At 34.7% G+C, this 22,796-nt stretch overlaps 1 protein-coding gene across 1 annotated transcript in view; it reads left to right on the forward strand.

Moving 5' to 3' along the window:
* Positions 1-1,112: 1,112 nt before the first annotated feature.
* Positions 1,113-22,796, forward strand: part of ATF7IP2 (activating transcription factor 7 interacting protein 2) — a 59,667-nt gene continuing 37,983 nt past the window's right edge. Inside the window, exons 1-5 of the mRNA XM_061208974.1 lie at positions 1,113-1,163; positions 12,921-13,777; positions 14,804-14,928; positions 18,701-18,835; positions 19,396-19,494. Of these exons, the coding sequence (XP_061064957.1) occupies positions 12,931-13,777; positions 14,804-14,928; positions 18,701-18,835; positions 19,396-19,494 (1,206 nt within the window). The 5' untranslated portion in view covers positions 1,113-1,163; positions 12,921-12,930. The remainder of the gene's footprint in view (positions 1,164-12,920; positions 13,778-14,803; positions 14,929-18,700; positions 18,836-19,395; positions 19,495-22,796) is intronic.

The following is a 22,796-nucleotide window of genomic DNA, read 5'->3' on the forward strand; positions in this document are numbered from 1 at the left end:
CCTTAAACTTATACAGTGCTGTATGCCAATGATATCTCAGTAAAACTGGGAGAAAAAATTTTTATGAAACAAAAAAATTGTGCAAAGATTGGCAATGTTTTACATTTTCCCTAGTGTTTGATGTAAAACAGCTGGATTCTCACATCTGTTTCTGCATTCAATCTGTTGCAAAAGACGTCAATTTTCTAGAAGCTTCTGGAAAATTCCATTGAACACTTGAGACTATGAGAATGAAAAAGGCCAATAACATCTTCCTATTGTTATGAAAATAGAGTGACCTTGTAGACCTCCAGGGATCCCTGGACCATATTTTGGGAACAGACTGGGTTAGAGTATGTTTTTCTGTTAATGACCTACTTCTAGATCGTCCTGCCTTGTCTCATTTTTCTAGTAGCCAGTAGTTACAAGCAGGCAGCTCCACCCTCCATGGTGAGGAGGCCTTAATCGAACTAGCTGATGGTGATATTTCCTGCACCGGGTACAGTGAGGGTACTTACCTATTCAACGAACGCAGGATAATCACCAAAAGTGTGGTTATTCGGCCGCAGAGTAGGTCTCATGAAGTCTGATGCAGCCTAGCGTGGCAGATCCCTGGGTCGATTTAGGAAACTCGAGAGAACACGATGGGGCCGTGACCACTCGCCTGGGTCGCAAAATTTAAGGAGTTGTCACAAACCTCTGAAACCAAGATCAATTATATTTTATTGTAGTGTTTTAAAAATTCAAATGGGCTAGCCAGTGCTTGCGGACGGGCCGCCTGTTTTTGTAAATACAGTTTTTTTAATAGTGATTTTCGGAAAACTTTCAGTCGCTCAACGGAGAGGCCCACTCAGGCGCTCAAAGGAGAGGCCCAGCTCAGACGCTTGGTCGCGTGACCCGCTGGTAGGTCTAACGGCCTGACAGAGAGAAGCGCGGGAACGCGAACTTTCCGCACCCCACAGCAGACTTCCACTTCCCCGCCGCGTTCTCCCCTCCCCCTCCACCCGGTCGTCTCTGATTGGCTGGGCTGTCGCAAGTGCGCGCTGCCATTGGCCGGAAGTCCATCGGGGCTGGGCGCAAGGGATACTTACCTCAGCTGGTCCGCGCGGAAGCGCTATTGTGATCGGCGGCAGCGGTTCTCGAAGGTTGTGGAGAGAGAAGCGGCCGGCGCGGCGCCGCTCTAGGTACGTTGGGGCCGGGCGAGAACCCCGCGCGAGCGACGGTTGGCCGGGACGGAGGTTTCTCGCGCGCCGCGCGCCTCTCTGAGGGCCGGCCCCCGGAGGCCTCGGAGCGCCGCGCGAGCCGGGCAGTTGCGGCGGGGTTGATTCAAAGGTGTCCGCGGAGTCGTTGGGGCTCCGACCCGGCCGGCAAGACAACGGCGAAGGGCGAAAGGACGTGTCTCCGCCCGCTGTCCGAGCGGGCGGCGGGCGAAGCGGGAGTGGTGGGCGGCGGCGCGGACGAGTCGGGGCCGCGGAGGGACGTTGCCTCAGGGTTTGGTACTCGCCGAGTAAGTAAGTGGAAGCGTGGGGCCCGACCGCACTGCTTTTACAAACTAACGGAGAAAATGTAGTCCTCCCCTCAACTTTGGGATTCCGTCACCAAATTTCCAGGAGTTTCAGTTATAATCTGTCTGAGGAAACCAGGTGCCAGAACAGTTAAGTGATCTTCATCAGGCGGTGGGGAGGCTTTCCTTGATGTACATTTTATGCAGAAGGCACTAGAACATCAGGGAAAATAGAAAATTCCGAGCCTTTATGACCACATGCCTTTTTAAAGGAAAGCGCCTGGAGCACAAACGTGTAATGTACACCTGTGGAACTCACCAGTGTAGGGATGCTGTGATTGAAGGATGAAAGCCGTGTACTGGCAGGCGTGGTTCTTTAACACAGTTTATTTTTGAGGAAGTTAAAAAAAAAACCATTTCCTGCTTGTCGCCCTTCCCCCACCTACTTTCAATTTTGGCAAGTTCAAGAATGTGTCCTGTACAGAGGAAGCAATTATTTTGCGTTGTCTCTCTGATTACAACCTTGCTGTGCTTGGAAAATTGACTTCCACCTTTCCGTGATACTGTGTTGAAGATGAAGTTTCCAACATTGTAAGCCAGCACGTGTTGCTTGCTTTGTGACGAGTCGGTATTTACTGCTCTGAAGACTCATAGATGGTCAAGACCTAGAAAAAGATGATCGTACTGAGTAATTCATTAGGAATAAAATGTTAAAAAATAGAAGAATTATGTAAAACCCACTTAAACGGGCTGTTACGCTAGATTGGAATTTAATACTCTTTTCATTATGATTTTGTCCTATATTGTAACCAGTAAATGACTGGCGACATAACTATTTGCAAAACAAATGGGGAAGAACATTCAAGATAAAAATAATTTATATCACAGGAAAGCTATTGAAAATACAAAAATGAAGCGTCCGGCTGAAGGACTGATTACACTGAGTTCAGCTCTTGTGAAGTATGTCTTCTTAGTTTGTTCATCCTTCAATACATTTTTGGAAATGTTGAGTCTGACCCTAATCAAATTAATCTACTTAACTCTCAGTCTTATCTGCAGATTTGTACAGACTACATCCTAAGATTGACTTCTGCCTCAACAGAAATGCATGAACAGTGTCTTAATGGAAATGATTTGCGTCTTTTAAGAACTGGTGTATCTAGGTACATCTTGAATTTTCAGCTGTTTATCTTATTGACGCTTGTACTTCACCTCAACCTTCAGTTCTACTGTATTTCCTTGCTACTTAATATCTTGAATTCTGGTATGAAAATATTGCATGATCCCTGCATCTTTGCCTGTGCAAATCATGTAGTTCTCTTATAGTGGGTGTGTACAGATGTATTTCATTTGATATAATCAAATTTTAAATAATATATTGGATACTTGTTAAAAATAAAAATAAACTATGATTTTAAATGCACAAGAGTACTAGTTCTCATTAAGTTGAGTGAGATTATATTCAAATACAAAGAAACATATTCTTCTATCATATTTTGTCTCCTATCCTTACATCGTTTAAATACTTATTCTGTTCTCTGAGGCTTAATTAAACCTTGACCCATACCTTTAAAATGCATTACTATAGACTCAGGTAACGTCGTATCCCTTTTTTATCTTTACCAATCTAAGTAGGACAGAAAGATTGTAGTCAGGCAATATCTAGAGGGAAGTAAACATAACTGTTTGGGTAGGGGAGATAATTGGATATAATGTGAATTTTTGAACTTCTGATTAAATTTCTAGGGATATAAGGGGCGTTTGTATACAGATCTTATTAAATTTAACCATTAATTGTATTAGAGGCACTATATGTATCTACTAAATGTGGTATCATTAGTATACCTTTGAGGTTCTACTGTGTATAGTGCTGCTGATATGAAATAGCTTATGGTAAAGCTATGGCAAAAATTGCTGAGGCCTGTTCTCGTACTCTTTATTAAGGAAAAAATAACCCTGGGTGGCTTTCCAGAGGTTCATTTTTATAAGTTGAGTATTCATTTAAGCAGCATTTAATAAAACTTCTACATGAAAAGCATCTCACTGAGGATATAAAAGTAAGACAAGTCTCTGCCCACAAATATCATGACTAAAATATAAATTTCTAATGGGAAATTCAGATAAGGAAGTAGTTCTCTTGGGGGAAGGCTTTCTCTGAAGAGATGATCTTTAAACGTGACCTTGAAGGAGTGGAGAATAAGGGAAAATGTTGGTATATGACCGTTCTGATGAATTTGAAAAAAAAGTGAAGGATAGGTTTATAGGATATTTGGAGATAAAATTTGATAGCTTCAGGAAAAAGGAAATATAAAAAAGATAATGCAGTCGTGATTCTCTGGTTATGTATTTGCTTGTAACAACTCAAGTATTAATTTAATTACAAATGTGATGAAAAGGTGTATAGGGTATAGAAAAGAGCTAAATCCTCATCTGTATGTATAGGACCTTGATAGTGGCTAAAATTTGTAATTCAAGAAATACTACTGTGAATGTATTTTAAAATACTGAGATTTAAAAAAAAAGTTAGTTAAAAATGATTGTTACTAGGCATTGAGTGTTGACAAGCAACTACTTTATTTCACTGTGAGCATTTTATGCTGCTTAATTTTATACCACTACATCGATAAAATTTTTTTAAGTAAAAGCAAAATTCTACTAGCACTTAGAAGATGCTAATGCTGCTGGTCCATGGACCACACTTAGAGTAGTAAGGATTAGTTCGTGCTCATTATAAGATTGTCACCTGGCATAAGTTGGTCACGTTTTGTCCTTTTGTTGACCACTATATATCCCTTAAAGGTAACCTTGTTACTTCATAATATCTGATTTGTACTTGTGATATGAGATTTCTTTGAGTCTTAAGATCCTGGGTTTAAATACTGGCTCTGAACTGTGTTTTTTTGAACAAGTTATACAACCTAGCTTAGATTTGTTTTGGTGTAAATGTAAAATATAACAGGAATTGTGCTTTGTTTAGTATTGATATTTATAATGTATTAAGGTAATATCTCAGCAACAAGCATCACTAGAGATAGAGATATTTTGTAATGAGAAAAACCAGTCCACCACCAGGAATAGAGAAAATAAACTCAATCAGTATGTACCCATGGCTTCAAACTATATACTGTAAGGGGGGAGAGACAGTGATTCAGTTAAAAGAAATAGACAAGTTGTGGAATCATAGTGGATCACTCTGAACACACTCCTGTTTTAATAGCTGGAAGATTATAAACAACACAGCTAAGAAATTTGAACTAGTTGGCGTCGACATAGAATAACACTGTACCCAACAGTGTTGGAATACAGGTTTTGCTCAAATACACATGGAGCTTTTGAAGAAATTGGCTGTGAAACTAGCCTCAACAGATAATACAGGATGGAAATTATTCAGAGGATATTCTCTGATTACAGTGGAATTAAATTAACCTTCAACAACAAAACTGCAACTTGGAAATCTGCAATTGCCTGGAAATAAATGTATTTCTAAATAATGCACAGATCATAGAAGGAATTACAATGGAAATTAGAAAGTATTTTGCACCAAGTAATAATCAAGAGGGCTTATCAGAATTTGTGAGACTTGACAAAGACAGGACTTAGAGGAAATTTTGTAGCTTTAAATGCAAAAAAAAAAAGGGACTGAAAGTTAAAGATTTGAGTTTTATCTCAAGCTGGAACAAAAATCAAGCCTGAAGAAAATTGAATGATAAAACTAACAGGAAATGATGAAATAGAACACTACATACAATAGAGAGTCAGGAAAGTCAGAATATTAGTGCTTTGACAGTATTGATTAAATGGATAAATTTCTAGTAAGCGTGACCAAGAGAAAGAAAAACAAAACACGTCAGTGATACCAAGAATAAAAAGAGACATCACTACAGATCCTGCATATATTACACATGTAATTAGAGAATATTATGAAGAACTTTATGAACTTGAAATTCTGTTAAATTTTGAAACTTTGTGTGAAAAAAACAACAGAAAAATAAAATATGAATGACTCCTGTATCTATTTTTAAAAATTCAATCATAATTGAAAACCTTTATCACTAAGTTAACTCCAAGCCCAGATGGTGTAATGATGAATTATTTCTAACATTTAAGGAAGGAGTAATACTATTTGCAAACAAAAACTCTTCAGAGAATGGAAAAAGACTTTCCAGTTTTTTATATGAAGCCAGAATAACCCTGATTTCAAAACCTGATAAAGGAAAAGAATGACTCGTCTTTCTCATAACATTGATACAAAGTCCTAAACGAAATGTTAGCAAGTTGAATACAGAAACATGAAGCAAAAAAAATGGCCATATTATGACTGACTGAAGTTTCTTTCAGAAATAAGCTAGGTTTAATATTTTAAGAGATCAACCAATATGATAGAAGTTAATTGAAAAAATGAGATATTATCATCTAAATATACATGAAAAGGATAAAATTGAAAATGCATTAATGATAAAATCTGGGAATAGAAGGGTATTTTATTAATCTAATATAGAGCATTTGTAAAACGTATAACAAAAATCATACTTAGTGGTGTTAGTAAAACCCCACACCCCTTTCAAAATTGGTAATGAGTGAAGGATGCCTGCTAACAGCATAGCCATTCATAGCATACTGGAGGTTCTAACTAGTGCAATAAAAATAAATAAGGATTAGCAAGAAAATTATGACACTACATAGAAAGTTCAAAGGAACTTATTTGGTTTAATAAGTGAATTTAATGAATTAGTTGGAGATATGATCAATAAAAAAGCACTGATTGTATTTCTATATGATACTAGGCAGAAAAATGAAATTTTAAAGTGATGCCACATAGAAAGTATTAAAAAATGGATACCTATGTCAGTAATGGAATAGAGGAACAAAAGACATGAAACATATAAAACAAAGTAAAATGGTAGCCAGAAATCCAGCTATATCAATATTAATGTCAAGTGTGAATGGATTAAACAATCCAGTCAAATAGCAGATTGTCAGACCAGAGGAAAAATAGCATCCAACTATATGCTGTCTGTAGGAGACACACGTAGATTGAAAGATAGAATTATGTTGAAAGTAAAAGCATAGAAAAAATCATGTGAATAGCAACCATAAGAAAACTAGAGTGGCTATACTAATTTTAGACAAAATAGACTTTAAATATTAGAAGTAAAGAGGGACATTTTTTAATAAAAGGTGCAGTCCCTTAGGAAGTTATAACAATTACAAACATGCCACTAACTAGCACCAAAATATATGAAGCAAATATTGACAAGAATTGAACAGAGAAATAGAAAATTTCAACAATAATAGTTGGAGACTTCAATACAACACTTTTCGTAACGGAAAACTAGGTGAAAGATCAATTAGAAAAGACTTGAATAACACTGTAAATCAACTAGACCTAAGAAACATCTTTTGAACACTCAACCAAACAAAGCAGATTATATTCTTCTTAAATGTACATAGAAAAATTTCCAAAATAGACATTATGCTAGGCCATAAAACAAACCTCAACACATTTTAAAGGACTGAAACCACAACAAACTACATTCTCTGACCACAGTCTGAATGAAATTAGAACCTAAGAAGAAGAAATTTGAGAAATTCACAGCTATGTGGAAATTAAACAACACACTTCTAAATAACGAAGAAGTCAAAGAAGAAATCATGAGGGAAGTTAGAAAACACTTTAACATTAATGGAAATGAAGACATAACATACAAAACATTTTGGGTGCAGTTAAAGCTTTTCTTAGGAAATTTGTAGTGATAAATGCCTATATTTAAAAAGAAGACTTCAAATCAATAAACTGACTTTTAATCTTAATGCAGAAAGAGGAAACTAAACCTATGCAGAATGAAGGAAATAATAAGAATTAGAGTGGGAATGATTAATAAAATCAAGAAAGAAAAAGATAAAATAAATAAAATCAAAAGTTGATTTTCAAAAAGATCAACAAAATTGACAAACCTTTACCTAGAGTGACCATGAAAAAGTCTCAAATTACTGAAATTTGGAATGAAAGGGTGCATTACTACTGATCTTGCAGAAGTTAAAAAGATAATAAGAGACTCCTATAGAACGATTCACTTATATACTGATCAGTTTTATAGATGAACTAGACAAATTCTTAACAAGACCAAAATGAACAAAACTGACTCAGGAAGAAATAGAAAATCTGAAAAGCAAGTAAAGAGATTGAATTAGAACACAAAGAAAAACTCAGATGGTTTTTATTGTTGAATTCTACCAAACGTGTAAAAATACCAATTTCTTACAAATTCTTCAGAGAGATAGAAGAGGAAGGCACACTGCCTTGATCATTCTGTGAGGCCAGTATTATCCTGGTAACAAAATCAAAGACACTGTAAGAAAATGATAGAACAATATCTCTTATGAATATAGGTGCAAAAGTTGTCAACAAAATACTAGCAAGTTGAATCCAGCAACGTCATGACCATGTAGGATTTATCCCAGGAATGCAAGGTTGGTTTCACATCCAAAAATATATTAATGAATGTACCATATCAATAGAATAGAGAACAAAGCCATATGGTCATGTTAATGCTGAAAAGGCATATTCTGACAAAAATCCAAGGTTCCTTCATGGTAAAAAAAAACAAAAAATCAAAGAAGTAGAGTTAGTTGGGAAATTTTTTAACCTGATAAAAGGCACCTGTGAAAAATCCACAGGTAACATCATGCATAATGATTAAAGACTGAAGGTTTTCCTCCTAAATAGGGAGCAAGACAAGGATGTCCACTCTTGCCACTTCTAGTCTACATTGTACAGGAGGTTGTAGTCAGGACAATTAGGCAAGAAAATGGAATAGATTGGAAAGGAAGAAATAAAGCTATTGACAAATTACATGATTTTGTATGGAGGAAATCCTAAAGAATCTGCAAAAAACTATTGTGAGGTGAGAACAAGATCAATAGAGTTGCAGGATACAAGATAAATATACAAAATTCTATTGTATTTCCATGTACTTGCAGTGAAAAATTTTGAAGTTTCATTAACAATAGTATCAAAAAGAAGTGTAAAACTTTAACTCTGAAAAGTAAACATTATTGAAAGAAATTAAATATCTAAATAAATGGAAAGACATCCCATGTTCATGGATCAGAACACTTGATAGAATGAAGGTAATTGCTCCCTAAGTTGATCTAAAGATTCAACACAATCCCTATTAAAGTCCCAGCTGGCTTCTTTGCAGAAATTGTTAATCTGGTCCTAAAATTCATATAGATATTCCAAGAACTCAGAATAGCCAAAACAGTCTTGAGCATTGAGGACTCACACATCCTGAATTCAAAACTTAGAAAGCTATAGTAATCAAGACAGTGTGGTACTGGCATAAGGACATACCTATATATCAGTGGGATAAAATTGAGAATCCAGAAATAAACCTTCACATTTATGTAGGCAATTGGTTTTTGATGAGAGAAACAAAACAATTCAATGCGGGAGAAGGAATGGCCTTTTCAAAAGGTGCTGGAGCAGCTCTGTGTCCACATGCAAAAGAATAAATGTGGACCTTCTCCCTCACTTTATTATTAACACACATAAAAATTAACTCCAAATGTATCCAAGAGGTAAAACGATAAAATTTTTAAACAGAGATAAATCTTCATGACCTTGGATTAGGCAGTGATTTTTTTTTTTTTTAGATATGACACCAAAAGCACAAGCAACAAATGAAAAAGTAAATTGGGCGTTATCAAAATTTAAAACTTCAGTTTCTCAAAGTATACCATCAAGAAATTGAAAAGACACCCACAAAATGTGAGGAAAAGTTTGGAAATCATGTCTATAGGGACTTAGATCTGGAATATATAAAGATCTCTTACAAGTCAACCATGAAAAGTCAGATAACCCAATTTTGAAGTGGACAGATGAGCTGAATAGTCATTTCTCCAAAAACAATATACCAGTGGCCAATAAGCTCATGAAATGATGTTCATCATCATTAGCCATAAGGGCAGTGCAAATTAAAATGACAGTGAAGTCATCACTCACACCAAGATGCAATACTAAAACAGACAGATGATAATGAGTATTGATGGTTGAAGAGGTGCTAAAATTGGATCCCTCGTACTTTCCTGCTGTGAATGTAAATTGGTCCAGACCCTTTGGAAAACAGTCTATTTCTTAGAACGTTAAATGTAGAGTTACTGTATGATCAGCAATTCCATCCTTGGGCATATACCCAAGAGAAATGAAAACCTGTTCACACAAAAATTTATACGTGAATGTTCATAGCATTATTCATAATAGCCAAATCTGGTTCTTTAGCAAGATGTGAATATCCAAAGTTATTCTTGAAAGTACAGTTTACCCTTGAACAACATGAGTTTGAACTATGCAGATTCACTTATGTGGGTATTTTTCAATAGTAAATGTTATAGTACTACATGATCTGCAGTTGTTGAATCTGCTGATGGAGAACTGTGGATATGAAAGCATCATAACCACATATGTGGAAGGCCAACTGTAAGTTATACGTGGATTTTCAACTGCACGAAGAGTTGAACCCCAACCCTTGTGTTGTTCAAGGATCAACTGTGTGTGTGTGTGTGTGTGTGTAAATATAATGTAAGAGTAAAGTAAAACCTGGGGTATAAAATTCTAAATTCAGTGAAAAGAAATCTCTTGACCTCAGTAGTTAATGAAATGTTGGCTGAAAAATGCTTTTAGGGAATGTTTAAATATACTAGGCTCCACGGAATTGTAAAGCTTTTGTAGACCTTAAAAAATAGGACATTTTCATACTAAAATGACATGGAGGTAAACATAAATAACAAAATGTAAAACATAACAAGTTATAAAAATTGGGGCATAAAACCAAATGTAAACTAAAGCTTTAATGTGTTGTTTACAATAAATGTAATTGGATTAAATTCTCTTATTAAAAGACATTCATTAGTTTAAAATATTTTCAATAGGTTTTACAAGAGACATCTTAAAAAAGTTGGTGGGATGGACAACAGTATATTCAGCATGAGTTACATCACCAGATAAAATAGAATAAAAGGGACAGATTAGATTATGTTTTTAAAGTTTAAAATTAATAGGATGCTTTCAAACAATTACAGGCATACCTTGTTTCATTGCGCTTCTCTTTATTGTGCTTCGCAGATAGTGTGTTTTTTACAGATTGAAGGGTTGTGGCAGCCCTGTGTTGAGCAAGTCTGTGGGCAGCATTTATCTAACAGCCTTTGCTCATTTGTGTCTCTGTCACATTTTGGTAATTCTTACAATATTTCAAACCTTTTCATTATTATATTGCTATGGTGATCTGTGATCAGTGGTCTTTGACGTTCCTATTGGACTTGTTTTGGCATTTTTTGGACAATAAATTATTTTCAAATTAAGGTATGTACATTGTTTTTTTAGTCTATTGTACACTACACTACAGCATAAATAGCTTGTATATGCCCTGGGAACCAAAAAATTCATGTGATTCACTTTATTGTAATATTTGCAGTGTCTGGAACCTAACCTGCAGTATGTCCTAGGTATGCCAGTATACATCTGAGGGAAAGCAAAATTAGATCCCTTCCTATAACTATATCCTAAAATCTAGATGGATTGAGGATGTAAATTATAAATGACAAATCTTTAAGACTTGAGAAAATGTAGATGACCTGTCTTTCTGACCTTGTGCTGCAGGACAGTACCATGATTCCAAAGACCTATGTGAAATGTGGCTTATTTGCAGCAAAGGATTCAAGCCTAAATGTCAGGATGGTGATGCCAGTGATCCCCCAATTAGACTGAGTTGTTGCTTTTTATGCTCCCAGTAATAAATTTCACTCACCCTCTCTACAACATGTAAATTATTTCTTCACCTTTTAGGCAGTTACCAGTACAGTTGACCCTTGGAATTATTCTCTCTTTTTTTTGTATTCTTTTATTTCTATAGCTCTTTTTTTTCAAACTTCATTTTTTTTAGAGTAGTTTTAAACTCACAGCAAAATTAAGAAGAAGATACAGAGATTTCTCATATATCCCCTGACCCCCACATGCATAACCTCTCCCATTATGAATATCCCCCACCAGAGCGGTACATTTGTTATAATTGATGAATCTATGCATCATTCTCTTCTTGATCTTGATTCTGGTTAAATGGGTGTATTCAGTTTGTGAAAATTCTTTTAACTGAACACATGATATGTGCACTTTTCTGTAGGTACTTCAGTAAAATGTTTGAAAAAAAAAAAAACCCAAAAAATAAAAAAATTAAAAATTGATCAACCTTGCTAGAGAAAAGATTTGGTTTGTCTTTGGGGAATATTACAAATATTGTATTCATGAAAAGGCTATCAAATATGTAGTCATATAGGGAAAATAGAGTTCTGTCTTGTATCAGGCCCTTAATGAAAATGTGCTATTTTTCTGGATTTCCTGATTTTTATATATACACGACAGGTTTTTGCAATTTGAGTTTGTGATTTTTTTCTTCTTCTAAATAAATATTCACTCAGCCTTCAGGTCTAACAAATCCTGGAACTGTTCCTGATCAAATGATACAGTGAATGAAAAAAATACAGTAAATGAAAACTAAGTAAGAAAATAGATAAGGATAAATCAAATTATTCAGGTAGCTTTGACTGGGTTATTTGCACCTTAAAAGGTCTTAGATTCTGTCTTCGAGTTTAATAAGTGCTCTATAGTTTGTTAGGTAATGGTCTATCATGTATTATGTAATTTTTTTTTTTTTTTTGCTTGTATTATGCCTTTAATTGCCTTGTAATTTGGCAGTTTTCCTTTCTTTTAAACCATTTACTTACCTATGGTTCAGATCAGGCTTGATGTGGATACTGAGAGATAAATACTAAAATATTTTTCCCTGCTATGTAGTAGATTTTTCTTAAAACAGAAATAATTCAGAATTAAGGATGTATTGAAACCTAACTTGGCTTTCTTATTTGAACTAGCATCACGTTGTGTATTTTAGTGCTCATTTCATACTGATGATTGTTGAGAATTACTCATGCAGTACCATTAATTTGGAAATTTGAATATTAGGAAGGCTTTAAAAAGATGCCACAGTATGTAGAAACTGGAATATTCCACACAAAACATTGTTTTTTGTTTTTATGAAGAAATGCAACTTAATCTTTAGATTATCTAAAGTATGGCCTACTTGGATTATTTAAATCAGAACTTAATGGTTATAGTAGTGAGGTGATATAACAAAAAGAGGCCAGATAAATTATCAGACTTAGTATCAAATAGAGGCTTACTGACAGTATAAATTTTGACTTTATATAGAGTTATAGAACAAAATTAAAATTATCAATGACAGATGAAAATGGGTATATTTTTCAATAAAAATAATTATCTAAATCGGGAAAGATTAGTCTCAACATTATTTTAATATTGTAAGTAAATGTTAACTTTTGTCTGCTAGAGATATTCATTTAAATATGGTATCTTAAATTCTAGGATATGAAAGATGGCAAGTCCAGATAGAAGTAAACGGAAGATTTTAAAGGCGAAAAAAACAATGCCTCCAAGTTGCCGGAAGCAAGCAGAGATCTTGAATAAGTCAAAGAATGTTGAAGCACTAAAAACAGCAGCAATTGGGAATAATGTGTCAAGTGGTAATCAGAATTCAAGTACTGATGTCATAAGTAGCAAATGTAGACATTCTGAAAATGATGCTTCCTCTTTGGACTCTATCAAAAATTCAGTATGTGCACCAAAAAGTAAAGTATTTTCTCAGAATTTAATAAAACCACTAGAAATTGTTGATTCCAAAACAAGATTAGAATACACTGAAGAACAAGTTGTGTACCCTTATGAAAAGCCAAGTAAAACAGTAGAATCTCCCAGGAAACTCTTTACACAAGACGCAAAATATTCACGAAACACTTCTGAAAACCATTTTGAATGTCAGGCAAGTGTAACACGATCCTTTTTTGAACATGAAGAGGATTGTAATCTGAAATCCATTTGCTGTCCATCCAGTGTATTGAGTGGTGTAGTTCAAATGTCAAAGTCTACAATAACCAATACCTTGGATGATAAGAGAATTGACAAGATAGTTTCCTATTTAGAAATAAACTCCAATTCTGAGTTACATGATAAAAGACAAAATAACACTTTAATTTTAAGTTCAGATACCTCTTTTGTGCCTGTTGATAAAATACCTAAGTTGGTAAATTCAGTCATTTCTAGTAACTGTGCTGCTGACATTTTGAAAAGTGAAGAATCCTGTAGAACCTGTCATTCCAGCATTTTAAGTTGTGAAAGTACAGATGCAAAGTGGCTGTCCTCATTTGACACTGATAGTAATAACAGTAAGTGCATACTTATGTATCTCTTGGAGAAGTTAAAATAGTTATTTTGCTTTGGGCGGTTTCATAATCTCAGAAACAGTAGAGTACACATAGACAGGAAAACAGTAAATGATAATTATTTCAGAGTATCTTATTTCTGAACCATTCTTGGCGGGGAGGGGGAATGGTATCCTCTATGTCCAAAGGGAAGTAAATTCTGGCAAAGAAGGAATCAATCACTTTCCCTTGAAAGTACAACAAAATCAAAAGGTGGTTTATAGAAATTGCTTGGTTTATTTCATTTACACCTTTTCTTTTTTTTGAAGTTTTATTAAGTTAATGAGGCTAGTTGAAAGAGAGAGTGGGTTTTTTAAATAGTTGGTGAACCCATTTCTTTCCATAGAATTGGCCTGTATATCACATGCCAAATGTAAGCGGATAGATAATAAGAATACATACAGGTTTGTGTGTAGAGTGAGAAACACATCAAATAACCAATGAAGTTCTAGGGTTATAAAGTTATTAAAATAGCACAAGTAAATTTCATTAAAAGGGTGTTTTTGTAGGTTAATGAAATATAAGAAAAACTTGATTTACTAGGATAAATTGTATTTGTTTTCTTGTGTATGCTACAGAGTGATCATTTAACAAGGTGAATTTTAAATTGCTTAAAAATAATAGTAGGATCACCTATTAAAAATATGTAGGACTGCCTAAGTAACTCTAAAAATAATGTAAGACCACCAAGTAAATAACTGTAAACAGAAGATCAAATGCTGTAATTTATTGTTTTTGTTAGTATTAAATAAGTATTAAATGTGTATTAAATACGGTGGAAGGAAAGTATATCTGAGACCAGGACTAAGATATTCTTTTTTTTTAAGGATTAGTTTGTCAGAATTTTTTATACAATTACGTTTTCTAAAAAATGCTGCCATGGTCACATTTTAGTTTTTTAATTTGCTTAGGGGTCCCTAAATTAGAGTATTCCCCTGTTTCCTTCATTAGAAGGAATATTTTTCTCTCTGATCTTTCCGTCTCCCCAAGGCCATAATCAAAAGAAGAGGATGTTTTCAGAAAACAAAGAAAATGTTAAGCGTGTGAAAACTTCAGAGCAAATTAATGAAAATATTTGTCTAGCTCTGGGAAAGCAAACAGCATTGCTGGAACAGGTAAAATATTGGACTTAAATATTTGCTTCAGAAACTTTTACTTTTGATTAGTAAAAAATGGTAAAAGTTAATTGATCTAAACAATGAGTACAGATAACTTTCATGATGCAGGGCAGGTATATGAAAACTGAATTATTAGCAGGTGGAGGTATTAGGGAAAAATAATTGTTTACATCACCAAAACATCTCTAGATCCTTGAAAATGATCCTATGCAGTGTAACCTACAGAATCACGTGAAGGTAGAGTGCTGTGGTAGAAAGAGAATGGGCTTTTTAGTCAATATTATGCTCAAATCTCTTCAAGTCAGACACTACATGACCTTGAGCTTTGTGAACAATTCTGTCTCTTTTGTACTGGTCATGGGGTTCTTGATCTGCAGCTATAGCTGTTTATTATCACAATTGACCACTACTTCATAGACCCAGGCAACCCGGAAGTTCATTACAAAGTCCTGCTACATTCAGGTTTACTTGCACTAATTTCCAAGAAATTAGGGAAAGGTTTACTTACCCTAATTTACACAGATATGGTGCATTATCTGACGTTTTGCTTTTATAGCATCAAGTGTACTTTTCTTTTTGCCCCATTTCATCTCATTGTACTACAGTTTCCATTAATGTCTGATCAACTCTGAGTTTAAGTGCAATGAGCTTCAATTTTAGTAGGTCCTGTATCAGGACTTGTTTTGATGATCATGTTTTGCTATTTTATTACCACTGAAATGCCACAACTAAAAGTCATTATGTGATAGATTAATGTCTGTCGTCAGCTATAATGGACCAAAAAATGTCCCAATCCAAACTATCCTGCTGTTTCAGAAACAAAAACACTGTTTCTAAAACAGGCCATTACAATTACATAGTTACATGTTATATGAACATATATTCACATAATAAATGGAAACCATTGAAAGACTCATGCAGAATCAGCTTAAAAGGTGAGTCAGCACTTCCCCTTTCTACCTCTTATTTTCTTCTGCAAGACCAAAGGAGACATTAATAAAAAATATGTAAATATTCTATTGTTTGCAGGATGGGGTAGCGGAATTATGTTAAGCATGGATCTAGCTTAAGAGGTTGGGGATTGCAGCTGTGTTACTCCCAGTGATTAGTAGCTGAATTCAGAAATAAGTTCTGATATTGACATATAAATACAAAATTTAATCTTTGAACATTTTAATTTCACTGGCACAGAAAAATCAGGGTTTTCATTCACTACTATTATGTACCTCACAAAATACTTGGTCCAAGTTGACACAGAATATGGTCCTTCCCAGTGAGGTTTAAGGAATGCAGTTTATTTGTTATCCTCCCTCACCACTGCCACCAGAAGTTTCTTACATTGTCCGGTGACAGCGTGGGTTTTAGCTAATTCCTATCTTTTATCTATCTCTCAGTAACTAGCTCTCCCTCACTTGATATTTTAATTCCTGTCTGAACAGTTAACTCTCTAAACCACATCTGTTTGTTTTTCTTGTTTGAATCCCAGTGGAATAGGGCCTCCCATTCTGACATTGTTCTTCCCTACTGAGAGAGTCCCAGAGCTGTTGACTCTTTATCTTTTGAGGTTTCAGAAGGATCTTGGCCTTTTTGATTCCAATTAAATTACTGAAGTAGAGGGGTTTTTCTTCCGAAGTCCAAGTTGTTCACCCTACCCATCATTGCAGAAAGTTGAGGCAGATAGGGGAGATATATATGTATATACACACACACATACACACACACATAATTTCCAGTTTTTCTCCAATCTTTAGGCCGCTTTGCCTACCATCTGCAAATTGTAGCTAGGACTTCATCTGATTCCATAATTTTTGACACATTACCATCTGCAGAAGATATTTATGAGGTATTTGGTGGAGGTTATTGTGTCTTCCTTCTGTATGAAGAACATAACCACTAAATGAGAACAAATGTGTACTCTACACTAGAGGACTCATGCCTTGGTGGGCAGTTAGTCCAAAGTAACCAAGTTTTAAGAGTCTGCCTCCATCTGAATCACCAGGAGTACTTGTTTAAATTGTGGTGTCTTCAGCTCACTACTAATTGTTTTAAGGTTCTCTTTTCTCAGACTTACCTGATAAGAATCATTAGTGGTGCCAGGCCTCTTGCCAGGCCTCTTTTCAGGAAATTGTTTGGTGAATCAGGGTAGGTCCTAGGAATTTGTGAATTTAACAAGTATTCCATATGATTCTTCCTTACCAGGGAAGTTTGACGAACACTGTATGGCTTTTGCTTCTTAGCAAAACAGTATTTCCATATTCAAAACAGTTAAGTATGTATTCCAAGATTCATCAGGGTATGAACTTCACGTATTGACCTCAGCCAGTGAACTGGCAAGCATGCAATAATCCATAAAAACACACATGGGGACAGGTAATGGCTGTCAGTAAAAATAGTATGATTTTCTGAGCACTTATTTACATAATACATATGTTTTGAGCAGTTATTAATCAGATATTTAAAAGTTGTGAGAGTACAAATGACAGTCATGTCTAATAATGTTGAGAAACCACTGAAGAAATGTTAATGAAGCATTACAGAAGAAATCGAGTAGATGATAATGTTGAAGATCAAGAACAATTGGGAATGAAAAGGAAAAACCTGGGAATAATCAAATAAAATTACTGAATATGACTAATCATCTAAGTGACATCAGTATAAAAGAGTTTAACATAGAAACTATGTGTTCCAGTTTTGAGCACTAAGAAACAAGATGTTATGGGAAGATATAAATATTACTAATAAATACCTTAAATATATCATGACACATTTTGTTATTAAGAGAGACTATGTACTCTGTTGTGAAAATTGCTAAAAGGGGCATATACATTGAGCAAACACCTGCAGTGGATATTTCTGAATGTATGGCTCAGCAGAGCCGTTCATATCAGTAGGCATTGAGATTAATTATGCTCCCTGAAAATAGGCCAACCTATTTTCTGAAAACTAGCCAGATAATGAAATTCATTAATGTTTCATGTGCTAACTACTATAATCTGATAGAATAGCATGCATTATGCCAGATAACATTAGTCACATAATTGCTTTTTTCAATTTTAACAATAAGTCATCCCCTCCCCCTGCAAAAAAAAACTAAGGAGATTATCTTGCATATTTATTTCTTTCATTTCAATTCAATATTTTCCATTTTATGGAGCTCTTATGCATATTATCTTTTTATGTTCTTATGAAAATCCTATGAGCATCACTTGTTCAACATTGTATGACATCTGCCCATTTGTGGACCAGGCAAATGAAGCTCAGAGATGTTGTGACTTCCCGAAGGTCATATAGCTTGTTAATGGTGGGGTCAAGGCTCAAATTTTCATAATTTCCTTTCTGTCTACTACAGATCAACCAGCCATTCTCACTGGGCTCTGGTTTTCAGATAAGTGGAGTCCCTTTTTATAGAATACTAGGTTTCAGTTACGGTCATTAAAAAGTATAAATGGGATATATATATAGACTTTTACTCTTCCTTTAATTTGTATTATGGAATTCAACCAAAACTGTAGGAAACTAAAATTAGCACTAGGAGAATAAATTTAATTTCTGACTTACCCATATATTTAAATATTAGATGTGTTCTGCTGAATTTGCTATTTAACTTTTATAAACCTTATTGACATAGTAATATAAATATATAATTAAAGTACCTTTTATTAGTTACAGTAAATCCAGAAAAGAGCAAAGCTGTTTTTAAGAAGTAGAAAATAAAATTGCTTTTAAATTTGAAACGTGGAGTGTTTTGGTTTTTATTTTAAAATTCTAGGTCAGACATTTGATTCGACAGGAGATCTGTAGTATAAATTACAAACTATTTGATAACAAACTGAAAGAATTGACTGAACGCATTGGGAAGACACAGTGCAGGAGTAAACATGAAGCAATAGCTGATGAACTCTTTGTAAGTTTCTAATTTCATTTTATTTCATTTGAGTCCTTTTAAAAAGTAGAATTTAATGATATTTTACATATTAGGAAAGGAAAACAGTAAAGGTGGACCCAAATCTGATCCCTGGCCACAACCCTGATGTGCTATACCATCGGTAATATAAGTTATTATATCTCAGCTGTATTGGCCCTTGAGAAATACTTGTAGAACTATCAGCCATTCTGTGTCAGTTCAAAATATATTCTGTATTAAAGCTTGTATAACCTGTTTCAAACTTTCTTTAGGTTTTTTGTTTTGTTTTACTCTTGTAGGGTTACTTGCTAATTGGTGTTTCTACCAACATTAATTTTATTGTGAACCAATTAGAAGGTTGATTTTTTTAATCTTCTATTCTTGAACATCTTGTACTAGATCAAACCTGATTTAAATGTTTGGCTTACATAAGAATTTCTCATTTATTTGGTGGATGCCTAAGTCTCACAAAATTACATTGGCAAATAGTTTTCTCTCCATCTCTATAGGATATATTATTTGGTACTCTGGTTTTGTATTTATTTGTTTTTCTCTTCTAGACAAAAATAACAAAACTTCAAAGACGTATTAAAACGGTAATGTTATCTCAAAGGAATTGTGTGGAACCAAACGTGGTATCCAGCAATACAGCTTGTAAGGTTGGTATAAATGTATAGGAGTTTTAATAACTTACTTGCCCCACATTATAAGTAGTTGGATTGTAAGAGCAGAATATGCTTCCAACGAAGACACAGGTTTAAAAGACAGTAAATTTATACTTAGAATGTTCCTCTGACTCTATCTCTGGAGAAGATACCCTCAGATAGCCAAAAGTAAATGCCACCTGTGTTTCTTTCATAAAATGAGTAGAGAGGTGATTTGTGATTGCCTATACTGCCTCCCTCCCCACCATTTTATCATGATGAAAAATTTCAAACATACACAGAAAAACTGAAAGAATTTTACAGTGAACGCTTGTATAATCAACGTCTAGCTTCTACTTTTACTATTTTAATATATTTATTTTTGTCATGTATCTGTCAGTCTACTCATCCCCTAAGCCATCTTTATATTTGGTACATTCGTAAGTACTAACATATTTTGTATCAAAATACACTTTGCAGTGTACACTTCCAAAATATTTCAGCATGGGTATCATTAAGTAGAGTTTAGTATCTGTTTATATTTTTTATATAAAATTTAAAATAATCATAAGTATACATTCACTGAATTTTTTCTTGTGTCTTTATTCCCTTTAGTATCATATTTGCGCTAGCCTCAATAAATCAATTGGGAAGCATTTCCTTCCCTGTTTTCTGAAAGTTTGTGTAAGATTTTTATTACTTCCTTAAATGTTTGATAGAATCCACCTCTGAAAACTATCTGGGCAAGGACCTTTCTTTGTAGGAAGACTTTTTCCTGAAAATGTAATTCTTTCATAGGTATAAAGCAATTCAGATTTTCCTATTTCGTTTTGTGTATTAGTTTTGTAAGTTATCTTAGCAAGGAATTTGTCCATTTTATCTAAGTTGATGATTTTGTTGGCATAAAGTTATTGATAAAATTCCCTTGTCCTTTTAATCTTTGTAGATCTGTAGTGATATACTCTATTTCATTTCTGATACTAGTGTAATCTATGTTTTCTTTTTTTCTTGATCAGTCTTACTTAGGATATAATTTGTTCTTCTTTTTCCAGCTTCTTAAGAGAGAAAGAGCATTAATTTTTAACCTTTTCTACTAGAAAGCATTTAAAGCTATAAATTTTCTTCTAAGCACTGCTCTTTCTAAGCACCTTTTAAGCATCTTCTTAATGCTTATATTATGTACTTCTCAGTGTAGAGAGTATAATATAATCTGTATTATATTGTATTTTTGTTTTCCATCAGTTCAAAATAATTTCCAGTTTCCCTTATGGTATTGTTCTTTGACCCATGGGTTATTTAGAAGGATATGTTTAATTTCCAAACATTTCTAGGTATCTTATTTTTATTGATATCTAATTTCATTTTTTTTAAAGGAATTCCTTTATTTTTATTTTTTATTTATTTATTTATTTTTATTTTTGGCTGTGTTGGGTCTTCGTTTCTGTGCAAGGGCTTTCTCTAGTTGCGGCAAGCGGGGGCCACTCTTCATCGCGGTGCACAGGCCTCTCACTATCGCGGCCTCTCTTGTTGCGGAGCACAAGCTCCAGACGCGCAGGCTCAGTAGTTGTGGCTCACGGGCCTAGTTGCTCTGCGGCATGTGGGATCTTCCCAGACCAGGGCTCGAACCCGTGTCCCCTGCATTGGCAGGCAGATTCTCAACCACTGCGCCACCAGGGAAGCCCCTCTAATTTCATTTTGGTCAGAGAACATACTGTGTAAAATTGCAACATTGAGAGTTATTGACACTTATTTTATAGCCCAAGATATGCTTTCCCTTGGTGAATGTTTCATGTACACTTGAAAAGAATATTGGGTATAATATTCTATAAATGTCACTTCTGTGCTAATTGTGTCAAGATGGTTGATAGTGGTGAATCATGGGCCCCAAAAGATGTCCACGACCTAATCCCCAGAACCTGTGATTATGTTACTTAATGTGCTAAAAGAAGCTTATAGATGGGAAGATTATCCTGGTGGGCTCAATATAATCACAAGGGTCCTTATAAAAAGGAGTCAAGAAGGTTAAAGACAGAAGATGGAACTGGGACAATGAAAGCAGAGGTTGGATGATTGCACTGAAGATTGAGGCAAGGGCTACAAGCCAAGGAATGCTGGCAGCTTCTAGAAGCTGGAAAAAAGGAAACAGATTTTTCCCCTGAAGCCTCCAGAAGGGATGCAGCCCTGCTAACAACTTGATCTTAATGAAACTGATTTCAAACTTCTGGCCTTCAGAAGTGTGACGGAATAAATTTCTGTTGTTTTAAACCACCCAGTTTGTGGTAATTTGTTATCGCAGCCTCGGGAAACTAATATAGAATGTGGTACCAGGAAGTATGGCATGCTGTTGTAACAAATACCTAAAAATGTGGAAGTGGATTTGGAATGGTAGAGGCTGGAAGAATATTAAGGAGCATGATTTTTCAAAAACCTGGATTGCCTTGAACAGACTCTTAGTATTATAGAAATATAGATGGTAAAGTCTGCAAGTGAGGGCTCAGGAGGAAATGAGGAACATCATAGAGAAACCCTGTATAGTCTTAAGAGAATACCTAAATCTTCATAAACTGTTGGTAGAAATACGGACATTTAAAAGCACTGTTGGTGAGGACTCAAAGGAGGAACATGTTATTGGAAATTGGGGAGGGGAGGGGGTTCTTGTTACATAGTGGCAGGAAGCTTAGCTGAAATGTGACCTAAGTGATATGGAAAGCAGAATTTGTAAGTGATAAACTTGCATGTTTATTAGGCTGATGCGATTTTTGAGCAAAGTGTTGAAGGTTTGGCTTGGTTTCTTGCTTCTTACAGTACAATGTGAGAGAGAAGAAATAAATTGAAGGAGAAACTGTTTAGCAAAAAGGAACCAGGATTTGATTTGGGAAATTCTTAGCCTATCCAAAACTCATCACCTAGAAGAGCAAGTTGGAAAATTGATTTATTTCTGGTCTTTACTCTTATTAGAAGTATAACAAAAGTAAAAGTTTCCTTGTTAAAGTCTAATGTTTATTAATTCCTAAAATTTAGTATAATAGGAATAAAATGTTGTCTAAGTATTTAGGTATTTGTTTCTCCTTCTTTCCGTTCAAGCTAGGAAGTTGATTTGTGCTGTCATTATTTTTATTTATTTTGAAGTATTTTTTTAAATTCATTTTGGCAGAGTAACTGCAATCATGGTCATCAGCCATTGATATACATATAATTTAATATATGTTTTATTGTGTGTATGCAAGAATATTTTGAGAACACTTTCCAAGTGGAATTTTAACCTATTATCAATTTTGTTGGAAGAGCACAATTGGTAACCCTCCCCTCAACTGCTT

Source organism: Eubalaena glacialis, chromosome 13 (assembly GCF_028564815.1).
Source record: "Eubalaena glacialis isolate mEubGla1 chromosome 13, mEubGla1.1.hap2.+ XY, whole genome shotgun sequence".
Lineage (NCBI taxonomy): Eukaryota > Metazoa > Chordata > Mammalia > Artiodactyla > Balaenidae > Eubalaena > Eubalaena glacialis.